This window comes from Ochotona princeps, chromosome 6, assembly GCF_030435755.1.
Source record: "Ochotona princeps isolate mOchPri1 chromosome 6, mOchPri1.hap1, whole genome shotgun sequence".
NCBI lineage: Eukaryota > Metazoa > Chordata > Mammalia > Lagomorpha > Ochotonidae > Ochotona > Ochotona princeps.
In genome coordinates, this window is record NC_080837.1 from 42933240 (window position 1) to 42952059 (window position 18820).

Here is an 18820-nt window from a genome sequence, read left to right on the forward strand (position 1 = left end):
ATGAGGTTTTCATTCAGGAAATGTTCTTTATGGTGTGTATGAAATAAGGAGATGTCTGAAGGAGGCGCAGAGGGTTTGAGCTTCTTTTTACCGGAAGCCCAGCACCCACCCGTTGTGACGCACAATTCCTCAACCATGTTGGCAATTTGTTTTGGCTAGAACATTTTTTTAAAGGTGTAATAGCACCAATGTGTTTCCTTTCTCTACTTCTTGAATTTCAGAATTTCTTTCTCTATAATTTCCAGACAGTTGCAGTGAGTGTATAACACGGCATCAGAGAAGTCAATGCAAGGATTCAAAAAGCAACTGTTGGGCAGGGGAACTGTCAGCTGGGGCCCCCAGATCTCAACCACCATAATGCTGCTGCTTGGCTACACTCTTCTCTACTTCTTTTGCAATCAACTGCCTCTTCTCACATAAAAACCCAAATAGCACACTTACTGATTTTATGACACCTCATAAGCCTGAATTTTTTTTAACACAATACTTTAATGTAACTCAGGATGTCATTGTGTGCTCAAGGATTATTGCATTTCTCTTGCAAGAATCTCAAGTGCCATCCAACTGCACCCTCAAATGCGGTGAATCTTTGTGGGTAAGAGGCACAATTATTCATGCATTCAGGTTTTCTTTGAGTTTCATTAGTAATAAGTCAGGTGTAACTACCTGGTTAAACTCAGGATAGCAATCCTGCCACCCTTCTGCCTAGAACAGCTACTCAAACCCTAATTGCCTTTAGTTGTGAAGCACCACAAGCTTTGGCATACCTGTCCCACTTAATGCAGTTGCAACCTCATTTTAGACAGATCATTTGAAAGGCCTCCACATTGTTTTAGGTTGACTATCATGAACTCATTTTCATTATCTTTACTGAACATAGAAGATTAATGTTGTATCAATACTAGGGTGCCATTCATAGGGCACAGCCAGGAGACACAATGCAGGATTTAAAATTAGAGATTTTACCATTGTGCCATAAAACACTGATGTGATTGTTCTGACTGGTACTATGAAATCACTGGGTTTCTCCAAGACAGTTAAATCTTACTCAATGGAAACAGATATTTTACTGTAAAATTTTCATATTCACTCTGCTGAAATTCAAAGCAGGTTATGTTTATCTCACTCTCAAATGTTCCTACTCATTAGTGTTTAACTCTGTCTGTTAAGAGGGTTCCTAGAGTTCTATGCCCACAGCAATGCTCCTGCCTATCTTCAGGGATTTTTCATGGCATTCTACTTTGAGAACTGAAGCGGGCCACAACGGCCCCACTGAAAACCTCCGGCTGTTCCCTCATTTCAAGTGTATAAGGATTTAGAAAGATCTGGTCTTTACGTTCACCTCACTGAACCCAGAGCTGATTTCTGTGGCATGGGTAAAACTGCCACTTTTCTTCCCTACAATACTAGAAGAGACTTTCTGGAGTACAGCATGGCTGAATTTGTTTTTAAGTGATGAATTCCCTTGGTTTTCTTCACAGTTAAATGAAAATGACAAACCAAGTAAGAAAGCAACTTCAAACTTTCTTAATCATGTACATTTTTGATTGACAGTTCTAATTTGCTTCTTGCACCTTTATTTTGAGTTAAAAAAATCTAACCACGTGGACATTGTCTTTTTCTTCAGGACCCTAGGAAAGGCAGTTAGCACCTGCATGGATATGGCTTCCGCGGCTTGATTTGATCCTGACTATGCGTTCTTATTTCTCGAGGCTGTAGTTGTATTAGGATGTAGTGCTGCCTTCATTACTTGAATCTATCCCAGGAGTGTCCCTGAGGTGGCTGAGGATGGTCTGGCGCATTCTGGACAGACACTCGGGCACCTGGCAAGTTTAGAAGCTCTGGGAAGATACGGGGGCAAAGGGCGGGCTGCACACAGCACATGTCGGGGATGTGGGGAGTCAGAATTGCCACTCATCTCTACACTGTCCCATCTAAACATGACAGTCATTGATTTTATTATCATTCCATCATCCTTTTTCTTCTCTCACAAGACAGAATCAGAGAGCATTCACTTAAAAAGACAAAAAGAAGCCAGAGAGACCCAAAGGGGTCCTTTCTGTGATTCAAGGGCCAGGACCAGAAAAGGCTGTATATGCATCATATTCCTGCCAGTTTATTACCAATAGGATCACCTTGTTTTATGTTGATGAAAATAACTTTTCTTCTGCCCTTCAGATGTTCAGTTGACATCGAAAACCTCTGCATCACCTTACGTCACTTGACTATCACCCAAGGTCACGGTAGAAGGCTGTTGCTCTCCTTTCTGGAAGCTATCCCACAGTTGCAGACCGTGATGTAGAATGTGTCTGCCTGTCAATATTCTGTCCCTTGTTTACAAGTGCAATTGCCAGGGGTGGTTGCTGCACGGTGGCTTGTCCAAGCAGGTCCATTGACACTCAAGCTGTCCTTGCTCTTGTCTCGCAGTTTCTTCCAGGAGTTTGGGTGCAGAATCTTGGATGACTCAAGGAACCACAGTGAGCTGATATAAAAACTGAAGGAGATTCTCCTAATAGCTGATAACAATAACCTGTATCATAATTTTTTTCCCGGGATGAAGTTTATGGCTACTGATTCCTTCTCCATCCAGATACAAGTCTTTTTTCTCTCCTTTCTGCTGAATAAACAATTCAGTCCCCCCAGTGTCTGAGAACACATATTTTTGAGCCTCTTCAAAAACAATGTGGGTAAATTTCAACATTTTTGGTGAGAAAGATGCTGCAGAATCTTGTGACAATTGGATCAACATTAGGACCAGTAACTGAAAGAGTACTGTGTAAAGATGGACCTTAAATTATGTCATAAAAGATCTTTCTACTGCACCGGAACAAGGTCACATGTATAGGTCTTGAGTTTGACAGCTTGAACTCTCAACTTTCAAAAGTGTTCAGAAAATCTTAGTATTTCGTCAGGTCTTATAATGGAGTGGACTTTGGATCTGTATAAGCAACCGTTGTCAAATACCCCTGAAATATTTCCTTCAGTAGCTGCTTTCATTGTTTCTGCGGCTTCATAAAGGAGGCATAGAACGCTCTGTGCAGTAGACCTTAGAAAGTGACGAGCAAAACCCACAGTTAGGAGCAGATGTTCCAACAACTTCCTCAGCCCTAGGGTCAGAAAGAAACATGCAAACTACAACTCCACTGTTACTGTTTTTCATGCGGCTGCACCTTAGTTGGCGGTCACACTGGCTTCCTTCTGACGCAGTCTTTCTTTCTGTTGAGAAGAAAAAATGAACTTCTTATTTATTTTTGTCTTTCTCAAATTTTCATCTAGAATTCTGAGTAGGATTATACCAAACACCCCAGAAATGGGAATATCTCAATCCCTCTTTCCTTAAGTGGTTAATTGTCCCATCAAAACATACATCATTACTCACCAAAAACCAAACAGATAAGAACCACACCAGAGGCAGAAATTTGGCCTCGTGGCTAAGTCACCAGCTAAAATGCCTTCACCCTATAACTGAAGTGCCTGAGTTCAATTCTTGGATCCAGTTCCTGACTCCAGTTTCCTGTTAATTCAGATTCTGTGAGGCAGTGATTGGGCTCCTGCTTCCTATGCAGGAGACCTGAACCGAGTTCCTAGATCCTGCCCTTGACCTCCTACCCATTGTGGCCATTTGGGGAAGTGAGCCAGTTGATGGGCACTCTCTATGAGTACTTCTCTGCCTCTTAAATAATTGCAAATAATTTTTAAATAGAACAACTACCCAATTGCATCTATCTCGAATGTGAGTCTTTACCATGCCAGGTGGGTCTGCTCTGTTCTCTTTGTGACAACAACACTAATTTTGTAGTAAATTCTAGGATGCTTTCCATTCCCACCCTCAACACACTGATGAAACTGGATAGTGCTCAAGTAGTAAGTTTCAGGGATCAGAGACACGAGAAAACAACAATAAAAGAATCAGGTGTGGGTGTTTGTGTATGAGTTGCTAGTTGGAATGTTCACACATTTTGGAGAACCGGGGTACTCCACTTCCAATTTATCTTTTTGCCAATGTACATGCTGAGAGGCAGCAGGTAATGGCTTAAGTGAAAGTGTCTCGCCACCTACATAAGAGATCTGGATGAAGTTCCTGGCTTATGGGAAAAGATTTATAAATACATATACATACATATACATATCTAATATCCTCTTCCTCAGAAACCACCACCCCCTCCTTCCTCTTCTGAAGCCCCCCCAACTCCACCTTTTCTTCCCCCTCTAAAGTCCCCACCTCTGCCACCTCTGCCTCTTTCTTCTCCTCCTCAGCTTTCTCTGCCACTGACTTTTGGAGGTCTTTTCACACCTGGAGGTCAAGTTAAAAATCTCTGCAGCAACAGTAGCTTATAAGGTTCTATATTAAGGTTCTTATAAGGTTCTATATACATATATGTATATATGTGTATGTATATATATGTATATGTGTATATATATATATATAAAACAAAAAACAAATGGTACTCAGGTGGGAACAGATAATTCAGATACTACTTTTAATCTATGAGTTTTAAATTTGGACATACTTTTGGTACAACTCTGTTGCAATGAAATATTTATAATGAAAACTCTGGAGGTTATGTTATAAAGCACATCTCACCAGACTAGCAGTGGGGTTGATTTTCTTTGTCTCTACTTTCTTCTCTGATGTCAACTTGCTGACAGATGCCTGAGCCACTTTCAATCTAAAATAGAAACATGGAGTGGGGAGGGGAGAGAAGAAGAAGAGGGAAAAAGGGAAGAGGTCAGATTACACAAAATCTGCATAATTTAGGAATAACCAATAAGCAGCTAAAAAACATGGAACGCCTTTTCAATGTTTCTCATTATTAAACTCTAGGTATAAAAGCTTCTCTTATATCTTATCAAAGTGAAGGTTTTTTTTCCCTTAAAGGAATAAAGTACTTTATTTTAAAAATTCAAATTTGTTTCAAATGAAACCTGTTGTGCATTTACTAAAAACACCCACAGAGTGCCGGGAACTGCACAAGACACGGAAATACCAATTCATGTTTGTTTAGAATAAAATCCATTGTTCTGTTGCAGTCATATTTGCATAAAGTTGACATCTTCATTGCAATGTCACAAAATGACCATGTCTTAAGACTCTTAAGACTTGCTCAGAAACAAGTTTCCAATCCATAGCAGATTATGCAGACTAATACAGAAGTCAACAGAGGACGTCTGTCCAGCACCACATCTAATACCCTCTTCTTTGGAAACCACCACCCCCTCCTTCCTCTTCTGAAGCCCCCCAACTCCACCTTTTCTTCCCCCTCTAAAGTCCCCACCTCTGCCACCTCTGCCTCTTTCTTCTCCTCAGCTTTCTCTGCCACTGACTTTTGGAGGTCTTTTCACACCTGGAGGTCAAGTTAAAAATCTTTGCAGCAACAGTAGCTTATAAGGTTCTATATTAAAAATGGCTCTAATTTTTATTTATTTATTTATTTTATTAATTACATTGCATTGTGTGACACAGTTTTATAGGTACTGGGATTCCCCCCCACCCCTCCCCAAATCCTCCCCCCATGGTGGATTCCTCCACCTTGTTGCATTGCCACAGTTCAAGTTTAGTTGAGATTCTTTCATTGCAAGCATATACCAAGCATAGCGTCTAGTATCTTATTATCCAGATAAGTTCAACGGCTTCCTGGGGAGACCATCTCTGGTCTGAAGGTAGAGCCAGCAGAGTATCATCCCGATCAATTAAAAGCCCCAACATAACAACAGCAACAATTTATAATGTTATGGAATTAGTGGACATAATATTGAGTAACTAATATGTTTAAAAAAATGCAAGTTCTTAACTACATCCTGTGACTTCTTCATTGACATTTCAATTTTAGTTTATATACAACCGGGTTCTATACACCTTAAAATGGCTATAGATTACTATTCAGCTGTCTCGTGTCTATTTTCATTGTAGTATTTAGCTTTTCATAGTGTTGAAGCATAATTTTGCTGAACTTGGCTTTTTTTTTCGGGAAGTCTAGACTGGCTTATAAATCTAACAAGACATATGTCAACAGTTTAGGTGTAGAACAGTTTTAAGGAAGGGTGTGCAGAGAAATATTTAATGCCCTAGTGAGGAGTAACTAATCTTTGTGTCCCACCTAGTAAGATATAAATGAGTCCACGCTGACCGTTTCCTGTCTGATTCTAGCTTTCCTTGTTGTTCTCTGTCTATCTATTCTAGATTTTTTGTTTGTTGGTTTGTTTGGTTGGTTATTTGTTTGTTATAAGGGGTTTCTGGAGCGATCCTGATGGTCATTGCCAGAGAGGGTGTAGATCCAAAGTTGGAACCAAGTGAGGACCAGAGAGAGAGCTCCCCTCCCTAGTCCCGAAGGAAGTTTACTGTTCTTCTGTTTCTGCGGACTGCTCAGGGCTCTTGGCTGTTGTTCTGATGCTCTTGGATCCTGCCAGGAAGAATTTGGACTTCTTCCATCCCATGTGGTAGATCCAAGTGGGAGTGGATGGCCTCAGAGTTATTGGTCTCCGAGGGCACTCCGATTCCCCGTAGTCTCCTTGGCAGTTGGGATGTAGTCCTTGGTGCTCGTACTGATAGTCCTTGGTGAGGATCTGGGAGTCTTCAGGGTTGGGATACCAGCCTCCTCCTGTCCCCCTGCTGCGCTCTGGGGCCCCCCCTGCTCTGTGCATATGACCTCCTGTTAAGAGGTTGTCAGGATCGCTCTTGATTCCCCCATATGTCTTTGTATTTTAACTATTGTTGTATTTCACATCTACCTCACACATTTTAGGGAGATGGAAGACTAATTTTTAAAAGGAAGATGCTTTCATGTTTTCTGAAAATTTGTCTGAAAAATTAAAGTCTCTAAGTTGTCCAAATAGTTCCTCCACTTTTATAATTTGTTCTTTGTTTTCTAAATAAAATAGGAATGCTGAAATAAGGGTCTTATTTCCCTCTTGGCTACATTTACAAACTCTGTCACCTTCACAAGGATGCTAATATTCTCTTCCCCAGAAGGTAGCCAGTTCTTCAGGCCTCACATCCTCCTTTCCTCTCTCCCTCCTGCAGCTGAGTTCCATGGCCAGAAGTCTCAGATCCACCTAGGCAAGAAGCTCACCTAGACAACTTGGGGAAGTTCTATTTTTGTGAGCAGTGCAGTAGATTTTGATGAATGACACACTATGACCATGCCAATGCTCTTTGGCTTGTCATCCCCTCAACAGATAATATTAACACAATTTTGAAATTTGACATTTTTGCCAAAGCATGTTAAAATCTACACGTTAAACCTTACCAATTTACATCAGTTAAATGTAAAGGTAACCGAAGAATATAAAAAAAAATTTGAGAAGCACTTATCTGATAAAACCTGCATGTCAAACATGAAAAACTCTTACAATTTAAATAAGAAGACAAATTAGACACCCCAACCCTCAAGTGGGCCAATGATGTGAACATACCTTTCTCCAAGGATGCAAGACACCCCAACCCTCAAGTGGGCCAATGATGTGAACATACCTTTCTCCAAGGATGCAATACAAATGGTTAAGAAGCCTGTGAGAACATGCTTAGCCTCATTTATATCGACAGTGTAAAGTGAACCCATGCGGAGATACATATTCACATTCACTATTATGGCTAACATAAAAACAACAATGCCAAGTACAGGTGGAGAAACTGGAAATTTTACACTTTACTTGTGGGATGAAAGAATAATGTAGTCATTTTGGAAAACAGGTTGGCAGTTTCTCAAAAAGTTAAACCCAGAGTTACCATATGACCCAGAATTTATAAAGATATGAAAATGCTTTGGAAAGTCATACAAAATGGAATTAAAAGATGTTTATTTTGATAAGAAACATTTAGAAATCTACACATAAGATTCTTCCGTAAGTTCACAGAAAATGCATATCATGAAAATTTATTCATAGGTTTCAAAATTTTTTGCACCAAAATAAACTTTTCTATATTTCCATGAGCATTCTTTTGTGTTCTTTTATGTGAATAACCAATAAAACTGAAAACATGTCCAAAGATTTTCATAAGAATGCATACAGTAATATCACTCATCATAGGCGCAAGCAGAATCAACCCAAATTTCCACCAACTGATGGATGAATAAACAAAATGTGATACATCCATATGACAGAATACGACTGGGTTCTAAAAAGGAATGAAGCAACGATACCTACAATATGAACTCTGTTCTCTGTCACCAAACACGCTAGGTTATAAACACTGGGGAAAAGCAGAGTGATTGCTAATGGGTAAAGGATTGCTTCTAAATTTAGTACTGATGGTTGACTATTATTGCGAATATAGCAAAAACCATTGGACTCTGCACGTAAAAAAGATTTGAAAGTGAGAGTGAGAGAGAGAGAGAGAAAAAGAAAGATCCCACTAATTAGTTTGCTACTTAGATGGCCGCAATGGCCAGGATGGAACTAGCCTAAAGTCAGGAGCCAGAGGTTTATCTGCCACTCCCACGCACGTGGGCCATCCTGTGTTTTCACAGGCTCATCAGCACGGAGATGGGTTGGAAATGGACAACTAAGTAATGAACTGGTGGCCATATGGGATGTGGCTTTCCAGGTGGTCTTTACCTCCTGCGCCACAAGTCAGTCCCGGACTGTACACTCTAAATGGATGAATTGTAGAGTATGCAAATTACATCTCAACAAAGATTTTACAAATTTTATCAATTCAGCAGCATATTTATTACACTTCAGGTTTGTAAGTCTAATAGACATTGTCACTGTTAAGGATTGTGGTGAAATGGGAACTGAAACATGCATACCAGCATGTGTAAACTGGAATGGCTGGTTTTGGCAATATTGAATAAAACTGAGCACACAAACACTCCATGAACTTTCAATTCTTCCTAATGGAAACAACTGAACTTTGATACAAAGACACAGGGCTTCACTGTTGTAATACTACCACGTGCAATAGTGAAAAACTGGAAACAACTTAATAATTAGATTCAGTATGGTAACAGATTGTACGCATGGCCATCACAAATAACAACTGACTCATTGGGTGCTTCATTTGTGATAGGTACTCTTCTACAATCTTGATTTGAACCAAGTCATGTAATTTTTATAATGATCATGTGATATGGAAACTTCATTATTCTCATTTTACAGGTCTCCACATAATGCAACTCCATCTACATACCACATTTATTCAACGGACTGTGGTATGTCTGCGTGAAAGAATGTACTAGGTCTATGAATCCAGCATGGCAGATATCACAAACATAAACTGAGAGAGCAGAATCCTACAGAGCGACACAATGAACCGGTGATCTAGAATGATGGTCAGGTTGAAGAGCTCAATCGTGGAGCCTCAGCCCCATCACTCATTTGTGTGAATCTGTACAATGACCTTTCTGTAGGCAAGATGTCTTAAAAAAATGTGTAATAACTTGTAAAAGTTCCTGTTCCACAGGATTATTCCAAGGATTGAGGTAGTGTAGTTCCAAGTATGTGCTAATCACTTGATAAATGCAAGCTATTATTCTTACTGCATATGTAGTAGCTACATTGTATACGTTTGTTAAAAAAACAATGGTATTTTAAAAATTTTTTTCAGTGCACTAGGCTACTGTATTGGGCCCCACAGAATAACATTGTTCAGAATGCGTGGATGTGTATGAAACATATAAACACCTATCTATTTATGGATACAAATACACAGACACACAGAGAAATATTCAGAATTTCATGGACAAACATAATTTCATGTAAGAGGTTCACGATAGAAAGATGGGAAAAGGAATGTGACTGCGGTAACACAGTAAATAGAACTTCATTTTAAACATGTTTCTTTATTAAAAAATCTTAAAGAATATGTGATAACATATTAAACAGTTGTAATTCCAGGTCATAGGAACATGGGTGTGTTGTGTTACTCTTTGTATTCCTCTTTTAGAAACATTTTTAAAAGATTTTTAAAAATTTTAATTGGAAAGTCAAATATACAGAGAAGAGAGACAGAGAGGAAGATCTTGCATCCGATGATTCACTCCTCAAGTGACCGCAATGGCCTAGCTGAGCCGATCCAAAGCCAGGAGCCAGGAACCTGTTCCGGGTCTCCCATGCGGGTGCAGGGTCCCAAGTCTTTGGGCCATCCCCTACTGCTTTCCCAGGCCACAAGCAGGGAGCTGGATGGGAAGTGGGGCTGCCAGGATTAGGACCGGTGCCCATATGGGATTGTGGTGCACACAAGGCGAGGACTTTTATCCACTAGGCCACTGCGCTGAGTAACTTAGAGATTTCTTAAAAAATAGTTTTGAGGGCCCGGTGGCCTGGCCTAGTGGCTAAAGTCCTTGCCTTGAATGCACAGGGATCCCATATGAGCGCCTATTCTAATCCCGGCAGCTCCACTTCCCATCCAGCTCCCTGCCTGTGGCCTGGGGAAGCAGTCAAGGACGGCCCAAAGCTTTGGGACCCTGCACCCGCATGGGAGACCCAGAAGAGGTTCTTGGCTCCTGGCTTCAGATCAGCGCAGCACCGGCCATTGTGCTCACTTGTGGAGTGAATCATCAAACGGAAGATCTTCCTCTCTGTCTCTCCTCTCTGTGTATCTGACTTTGTAATAAAAAATAAATAAATCTTAAAAAAATAGTTTTGAAATAATAAGTATTTAGAGATCTTACTGATATTCATATTGAAGGTAATATGCTTTTCTTTCAGACTAACAAATAAACAATTTACCCAATTCCAGCTGTAGACAACTGTCTAGGTTGCCTTGTACTAGGCAAGTGTTATACTACTGGGAGAAAAGCAACCAGGAGCTGGCTGGTATTCTGGGCATGGTTAACGCCAAACTAGTGTTAACTATACCATAATGCCAGCAGCAGCATAGATGTTTATTCTTTCCTTTTTCTTTTCTCTTCTGTTTAAGGGTAATTGGAAAAGGCAGGGAGCTCTGACCAGGACACACCACCCTGCACAAAACTAAGGGCAGGGTAGCAGCACCCACAGGCACATGTGAGATCTGTTGTCAGTAGGTGGGTCTGGGAGGGGAGCTTGAGGAACTCCCCTGTTGGGCTGCCGTTTCCTCTGGTGAGTGTGAGGGCTGGGACTGGGAGCAGGCTAGACCATGCTGGATTGCAGTATCCATTAGCATATGTGCGCTGAGTCTGGGGGTAGGCTTGGCAGTATTTGTCCATAGCACACACTGGCATGAGAGAGAGAGCCAGGACAGGATACAGGCCAGGTTGGGTTGGATTGCCACACCCATCAGTTCACAGGAGGCTGTAGCATCTGGTGACAAATGCTAAGACCAAGGGCAATCCATCTCAGACTGGGCCACAGCACTTGCTGGCACACATAAGACCCAGGGCTGGGAGCATGCCTGGTAGGGGAACTTCAGGGACTACCTTGCTGAACTGTTGCTTTTGCTGCACTTGTTGGTGCATGTGAGAGCCAGAATGTGTTCAGGTCAGCTGGGCTGGGCTACAGCACCAGCTAGCAAGTACCAGAACTGGGTGCAAGTCATGTCAGGCTGGACTGCAGTAGTCCCTGGCAAGTAAAAGATCCAGGACTGGGAACATGCTGGGTAGGGGAACTGTGGGTACTCTTCTGCTGGGCTGTACCTACTGCTGATGAGCACAAGAACCAGGACTGGGTGGGGGGCAGGCTGGACAAGGCAGCACCACCTGTCAGCATATATGAGGATTAGGTCTGGTTGAGCCAAGCCACAGTACCCATGGTTGTGCACAAGAACCAGATGGGATACAGGCTGTGCTGTGCTAGGCCACAGTAGTGACAGGCATATGCAAAAACTGGGGCTGGGGTGGGCCTTGTGAGTATAATTGTCCTCCTCTAGGCTGTGACCTCCACTGGTATGCATGAGGGCTGGATCTGTGGTAGGCTGGCTGGGCTGGGCCATAGCACCCATCAGTTTGTGTGAGAGCTGGGGCTGGAACAGAACTGACCAGGCAGCTCATATGTACACGGGCTGGTATGTACACGGGCTAATGCACACAAGAGTCAAGTCTGAGGTCACGGCCAGTGAGGATTCTTGGGGGACTCCATGACTAGACCACTGGAATCAGGCCCTGGCCACAGGCAAAACCACATGATGTGTAGTTTGACCTTGAAGTGCGTGTACTGGGACTGGGCCTCCTAGGGTGATGATGCCTGTGTGGTAGACAGCATGTCCGGATGCACAAGGGGCATATGGCAGTCAGCTCATCTAGGCCAGCAGGGGACTTTAACTGCCTCATCAGAGGAAGGAAAGCAGAACAGGTTGAACAATTCTTGCTAAGTTTTCCTGGATCTATGGATACACTAAGGTGGACTTTGGCAATCAGTAGACCTTGGAAAGATTTTTTTTCATCCCTGGAGCAACAAAATAAGCCACTTATCAGCACTAACAAAACCAAGTAATCCCCTCAGAATACTCTTCCCCACGTTGGAGGAAGGTGTCATCAAATGACTATTCCCTATCCCTGGGTGTTAATGCAGTTTGATAGCACAGAGTGGCTCCTTCGCCTTCCTCCCCTGCAGAAACAGGGGAAAACAAACAAACCTGAAACATAAGTTCCTGCCATATTTCTCTATACCTGAACCTCCTGACCTTAATCAGAGGAAAATGTGTGCGTGCATCCCTCTCAACCATGTAAACAATATTAAAATTTTTAAATCAAAAATAATGTTAAAAAATCACCCAGTGCTAATTGCACACTTGTTAGCATCTACAAGTGACTGGCTTTGCTTTTTAGTTAACTGATTCTGCACAACTTGCATAAAACACATGCTTAGTAATCCAATCTCCCAGCCCACATGCACAAGTTAGTTACAATGAATTCAACATGCTGGCTTGTGCAACAGAAAATAAATAAAAACAAGACAAAGATGAGCAACGTTTTATATAACCCATCAAGAAGTACATGTGTAAAGCCTGCCCAAGAACAGGCATTTCTCAATGCTAACTTAGGGCCGAGTGTCTACACCACATTGCCTACTAAACTTTTCCATTTGCAGCAGTAACTGTGACCATGCCCACACAAGAAAAGAATGCACTGAATGGATCAAATCCAGGTCAGACTACACTGGAGACGCTGACTATTAAGGGATTTACTAACCAAGATGATGTTGCTGTAAATGAAGCCACAACTGGCTTCCCTCCAGCCAGGTTTCTTTTCAAATCCAGGATTGACTAGTGACCCTTTAATCCCAGTTACAATGGAATGGTTGGGAATTGCTATTTCTCTCAGGGCCTCCTAAGCATAAGGGAATTTTTAGGAAAATTGACTAACTTGGCCTAAATCTTCTATTAACTGGCAGAATTAGCATTAGGTTCAATTGATGTTGAAATTGCTTGCCACAAAGCTGTGCCTTTTCCCATTCCTTTTGTTTTTTTTTTTATTAATTTTTTATTACAAAGTCAGATACACAGAGAGGAGAGACAGAGAGGAAGATCTTCCGTTTGATGATTCACTCCACAAGTGAGCACAATGGCCGGTGCTGCGCTGATCTGAAGCCAGGAGCCAAGAACCTCTTCTGGGTCTCCCATGCGGGTGCAGGGTCCCAAAGCTTTGGGCCGTCCTTGACTGCTTCCCCAGGCTACAAGCAGGGAGCTGGATGGGAAGTGGAGCTGCCGGGATTAGAACCGGTGCCCATATGGGATCCTGGCGTGTTCAAGGCAAGGACTTTAGCCACTAGGCCATGCTGCCGGGCCCCCCATTCCTTTTCCAATACTGTTCCATCAAAGGGAGATTCATAAGAACATTTGAGGAAACAGCAGGTAGAATCACTGAGATAACAAACCCATCAGCTATACTAGATTCTAATTCTGTCAGTTGTTAAAAGATTTGTGGGTGCCAGGCTTTACAGGCTAATTCTCTGCCTATGGTTCTGACATGTATCTCATATGCACATGGGTTCAAGTCCTGGCTGGTCCACTTCTAATCCAGCTCTACGGATGTGCTTAGGAAAGAAAGGCCCAAGTGTTTAGGATCCTGAACCCATGTGGGAGACTCAGAGGAAGGTCCTGATTTCCAGCTTTGGCCCAGCTCAGCTCTGGCTGTTGAAGCCATTTGGGAGAGTGAACCAGTAGATGGAAGCTCTCTCTCTCTCTGTGTAATTCTGTTCTTTTTTTTTAAATAAAAGTAAAAACTCTTTATTGTGAGAATTAAATGAATTAATAGATGTAGAGCATCTAGGACATCTGCCATAGAGCAAGAGGTCAATAAAGTTAACCTTACCGAATATTTCATCAAAAATATAAAAAGACTTCCTTAAGAATGCACAAGAGTTCCTGGCTATAGACTAAGCAAATAGAGCTAATAACTCCATGCCCTAGAAGAAAACCAAGGCCTCCACTGCTCTTCCCTGAATATTGAGCAAGCCAAAGAACTCACTTCCATTTTTTTCTGATCATGCGCACAGATTCTAAGCTATATGTAGGAGTCAAACTTACATGCAAGTATGACAGAAATGTCAAAATAAAGGTTATATACATTGTCTCATTTTTTTCTAAATTTCTTGGAGACAAGTATGATAAATAAAATGCAAGCTTCAAATTTTACGGAACTAAGTAAATTGTTCATATTGAGATGTTTTTCTGATAAAGTAACACTTGTCTCTAAATTTTATATATTTATACATTTTTGCTTGTATTTAAAACGAATACTATATATTCAAAGTGTGAACATTTAAGACTCACTGGATATTTCAATATTTTTTTCCTTTGGGATGTGAACAAGGTTTAATCTAACCAGACAATGAAAACTATCACATGCCAAGGGCTCAGCTGGGCTGCCAGATCCATGAAGACACATAAGGAACCATCACTTTGACTGCTCTATCCCTTGACATGGTACATGCCATACCGAGCTACTGATAAAAAGGCATATACACACACACAAACCACAAATAGTAAATGATGAGCTCAAGAATCCAATTATTGGAAAACATCCTACATTTTGCAGAAATACTACTTACTTGAGGTTGTTGAATATGCTGGGCCCTTCCTTCTTCCTGGATATGCAATCTGTGCAACTCACATGTGATTTTTTTTGGCTTTCTGCTTTGCTATCACCCACTGAAATTCACCATCCTTGAACCTGGGGCTTCAAAATTATGTAGCTGTTGCTGTCTATGACTTTCTTGGACATTTAAAGTCATATTGTTAAGGAAGATGACCATTTTTAAACCCTTTTCCAAGTCACATTTATTTCACAAAGAAAGGCAAATTTAGTTATGTAGAATTGATAACTTTCCTCCCTCTTTTCCTTGTACCTACTTGCAAGGTTCATTTATCTTACTGTGCTGTTCATTTTTAGATACCTGCATATCATACTACACCAGTGATTCCCAAAGACAGAGGATAAGACCTCAGTATCTTTTTTTTTTAAACCTCAAAATCTTGAATAATACCTGGCATGTATTAAGTGACCAATAAGTATTGAAAAAAATACCTGAAATAATTAGCTTCTGAATTATAAAAATTCAGGCATCAAGAATAGTAATCCGGAAAATATGCAAGTCCATTAAAACATAAAGTCCTTTAAATCTCATGGAAATATAACATCATCAGTGCTAAAGACTGATCCTGTGAGCATAAGCCAGCACATTAATATCAGGTTCCACATCATGTTTAGATGGTAAGGCTGCTTTTTACCTGCTTTCACATCATGCCTAGCATAAGAAACAAATACTGAAATATTTTGAGCTAGCTATGTCATGCACATTAGTATAACACAGTATAAAGGTAGGTTGGTCTTAAAAACTGCATTGACCTGCCAAAAGATGGATGATTGAGTCCTCTGTTTATCTGTCTATTTTATCTTGAAAGTGTTCTTAAAACCTAGGGGAAGGTGTCATATGCCTATTAAAAAGACTAAAGTGGTTTCTGATCACACTACATTCACTCAGAATCAGTGCCCGGGCAGTGGGGATAGGACTGCCGTTGGAGGGGCTGTAGTTTGATCAAAGCTGATTTGATCAGCAATAAGAGACTTAAACAAATGTGAATTTGCTCGTCACCACTTGTAAAAGTAGGTAATTTTTAAAAAACTTCTCTTTTTGTCCTTATTATACAGTAGCAAAAAGACAGGAACAGGTGGTTCAGCCGGTGGCACTTCTCATCCCTCTCATATCCATCTCTCTTGAGGTTGTCGGGCAAGGGCCATCTGGGAGTTCACTTGCACAGTTGCTTTTCTTTCACCTACTATGCCTCACTCATTTTTGCTGCCTAGCTGGATTCTGTAAGCGTTAAGCTTTCTGTCTAGGAGACTGGTGGAACACCATTACGATGGCCCAAGAGTGAAAGAATTGAGAGCCCATGTGACTGAGACAGGCTTTTCAAAGATCTAGCTCTCCAGTTCCTCTTACTGAGTAACATGGTCTCAATCAACAGTGCACAACTCTAGACATATCCCCTCCTTTCTCAAACTGTTTCAAGGACACCCAATGAACTACAGCAGAGGTTAGCAAGGTTTTTTTTTTTTTTATAAGCAGCAAAATAGTAAATATTTTGGTCTCTGTGGTTCATACAAGACTGCATGGTTGCTATAGCAACGACTCAATTTTGCTGTCTCAGTATGACAGTAGCCACAAAAAAATTACAAGAGTATTTCAAAAAGTTTTTGGAAAAAAATGGAATTAAAAGCTAATTTTGGTACAAAGAAATTTTGAAATCCAGTCATGGCTGTTTCATAACACACATTTTCCACGAACTTTCTTGTATGTGAATAACCAGACAGTGTTGTGTTCCAATTAACTTTATTTACAAACATGAGCAGTAGGCCAGATTCGGTAAATAGGCTGTAGTTTTCTAGTGCTTGGAATATAGTACAGAATTCAACTTCTTTGGCCAGGCAATCAAATCTCTTTGTCCTAAACTTATCTTCAACTTCTCAGATCCAGATATTCTTGTGTTGGTAATTTAAGCAACTAGGTATCTTTGCGTAAGTCACCCAACCCTCTGAACCTCATTTTTGTCATCTGTTAAAAGTGAAAACACCACACCTACATGGCACAGCTGTTGTGAGATGAAAGAAACAATTCTGTGTGCTCACTTATCAAGTACTGTTTTCTGTTACTTCACCTGGTGCATTGTCTCCCAGCCAAACGACTCACCGTTCTTTCTACACAGCTGTTCTCACCTCTGCATCTTGATTTTGCTGTTCTACCAATGGCTGTCTTACTCAATTCCATGTGTTCAAATTCTTGTCATTCTTCTATTCCCAGCTTGAGTGCCAAAGTCACGAAAGCTTCCTTCATCTCTTTTAGCCAGAAAGAATTGCTCTGTTCTCAAGTGAAAAAGCACTTTGTGCCTCTCTTAAGGCACTTAGGACTTTCCACCTTTGAATTGGGTGGTTATCTTTTTTCCCTTAAACTGCTGGAACCACTTAAGAACAACAACCAGGTGTTACGCGTGCCTGGTATGTTTATTGCTCCTATATCTAGCCTTGCTACACACAAATCCATTCTGAGCAAATATCTAAGTGACAAATGACTTGCATCGATACATTTTTTTCCCCTTTCCCCCTTCATTTCTCAAGTGTTTTGTGAATACTCATTTCTCAAATGCATATTTTTTATATTTATTCTTGGAGGAAATAAAACCACAAAGGCATTAAACAAACAAAAAAATTTAGTACCAGTTACTGATCAGTTGATTGAGTCCTAAATAAGGGAAAGAGATACAATGTGAAGGCCACCAAAAATGCTCTAAATATTTGCATATGTCAACTTCTGTCTCATTTCAGAATTTTTATGATTGTTCACTTTATTTTGCCTAGAAAGAGACGGTGACTCAGATTATATAACTGAATTTCAGTTTTAGAATTTGCTCCTCACTGAGGAGATCAATTTTTTTAATATTTAATCAGAAAATATGCTGGTTAAATAATTTCTAGCTACATAAATGCTCAACCTTCTCTTTGGCTCCATTTTTTATGGGCTTGTGTTTGGATTAGATTTCATTTCTGGACTAGTGTTTATCTGGAATATCATACACATTTGCTCATGACTACTCATAGGTGGGAACCTAGACTTGATTCTTTTTTTTTAAAGATTTATTTATTTATTTTTAAAATATTTATTTATTTTTATTGGAAAGGCAGATACATATAGAGAGGAGGAGAGACAGAGAGGAAGATCTTCTGTCCAATGATTCACTCCCCAAGCAGCCACAATGCCTGGAGTTGAGCCAATCCGAAGCCAGGAGCCTCTTCCGGGTCTCCCACTCCCATGTGGGTGCAGGGTGCAAAGATCTGGGCAGTCCTTGACTGCTTTCCCAGGCCACAACGAGGGAGCTGGATGGGAAGCAGGGCTGCTGGGATTAAAACCGGCACCCTAGACTTCATTCTAAAGGCTATGTGGATGCCCCTACCAAAAAAAAAGTCTTAAATATAGGAAGGTAACATACAAGTATATGAGAAAAAAGAAAATATTCTTAGCTTACTAACTGCTTTGGTAAAATTTACGAAGATCTCATTTTTTCTTCTTTCTTTTCACATGGCGTATGTGGTCTAAGGAGTTATTGGGGGAATCCTCATACATTTCAACAGTCACCTAAGCCAAGTGACAAAAACTTCAAGTTTGAAGTGGGTCAATGCAATTTGTAGTTTAGTTTCAATTATATCTATTTTTACTGTGATTTTTAAAATTTCTTGCTTCCCTATGGGATGTTGGACTCTATGCTTGGCAAATTCTTGCAGGGAGGGAATTTCAACTAAACTTGAACTATGGTTATGCAGTGGGGTGGAGGAACCCACCAAGCGGGGAGGGTGGGGGGGAGAATCCCAGATTCTATGTAATTACAACACAATGTAATTAATGAATAAATTTAATAAAAAAATTTCTTGCTTCCTGTTCATTTTTAAAAAATAAGTTAGTGAGATAT

The 18820-nt window shown here is 40.7% G+C and overlaps 1 protein-coding gene across 6 annotated transcripts in view; it reads right to left on the reverse strand.

The window, feature by feature from the left end:
* Positions 1-3014: 3014 nt before the first annotated feature.
* Positions 3015-18820, reverse strand: part of FMN1 (formin 1) — a 395926-nt gene continuing 380120 nt past the window's right edge. For all 6 annotated transcript variants that reach the window (XM_058666107.1, XM_058666110.1, XM_058666106.1 and 3 more), the window contains 2 exons: positions 4586-4670; positions 3015-3216 (listed from right to left, as the gene is read on the reverse strand). In XM_058666107.1, the coding sequence (XP_058522090.1) occupies positions 3172-3216; positions 4586-4670 (130 nt within the window). In that variant the 3' untranslated portion in view covers positions 3015-3171. The remainder of the gene's footprint in view (positions 3217-4585; positions 4671-18820) is intronic.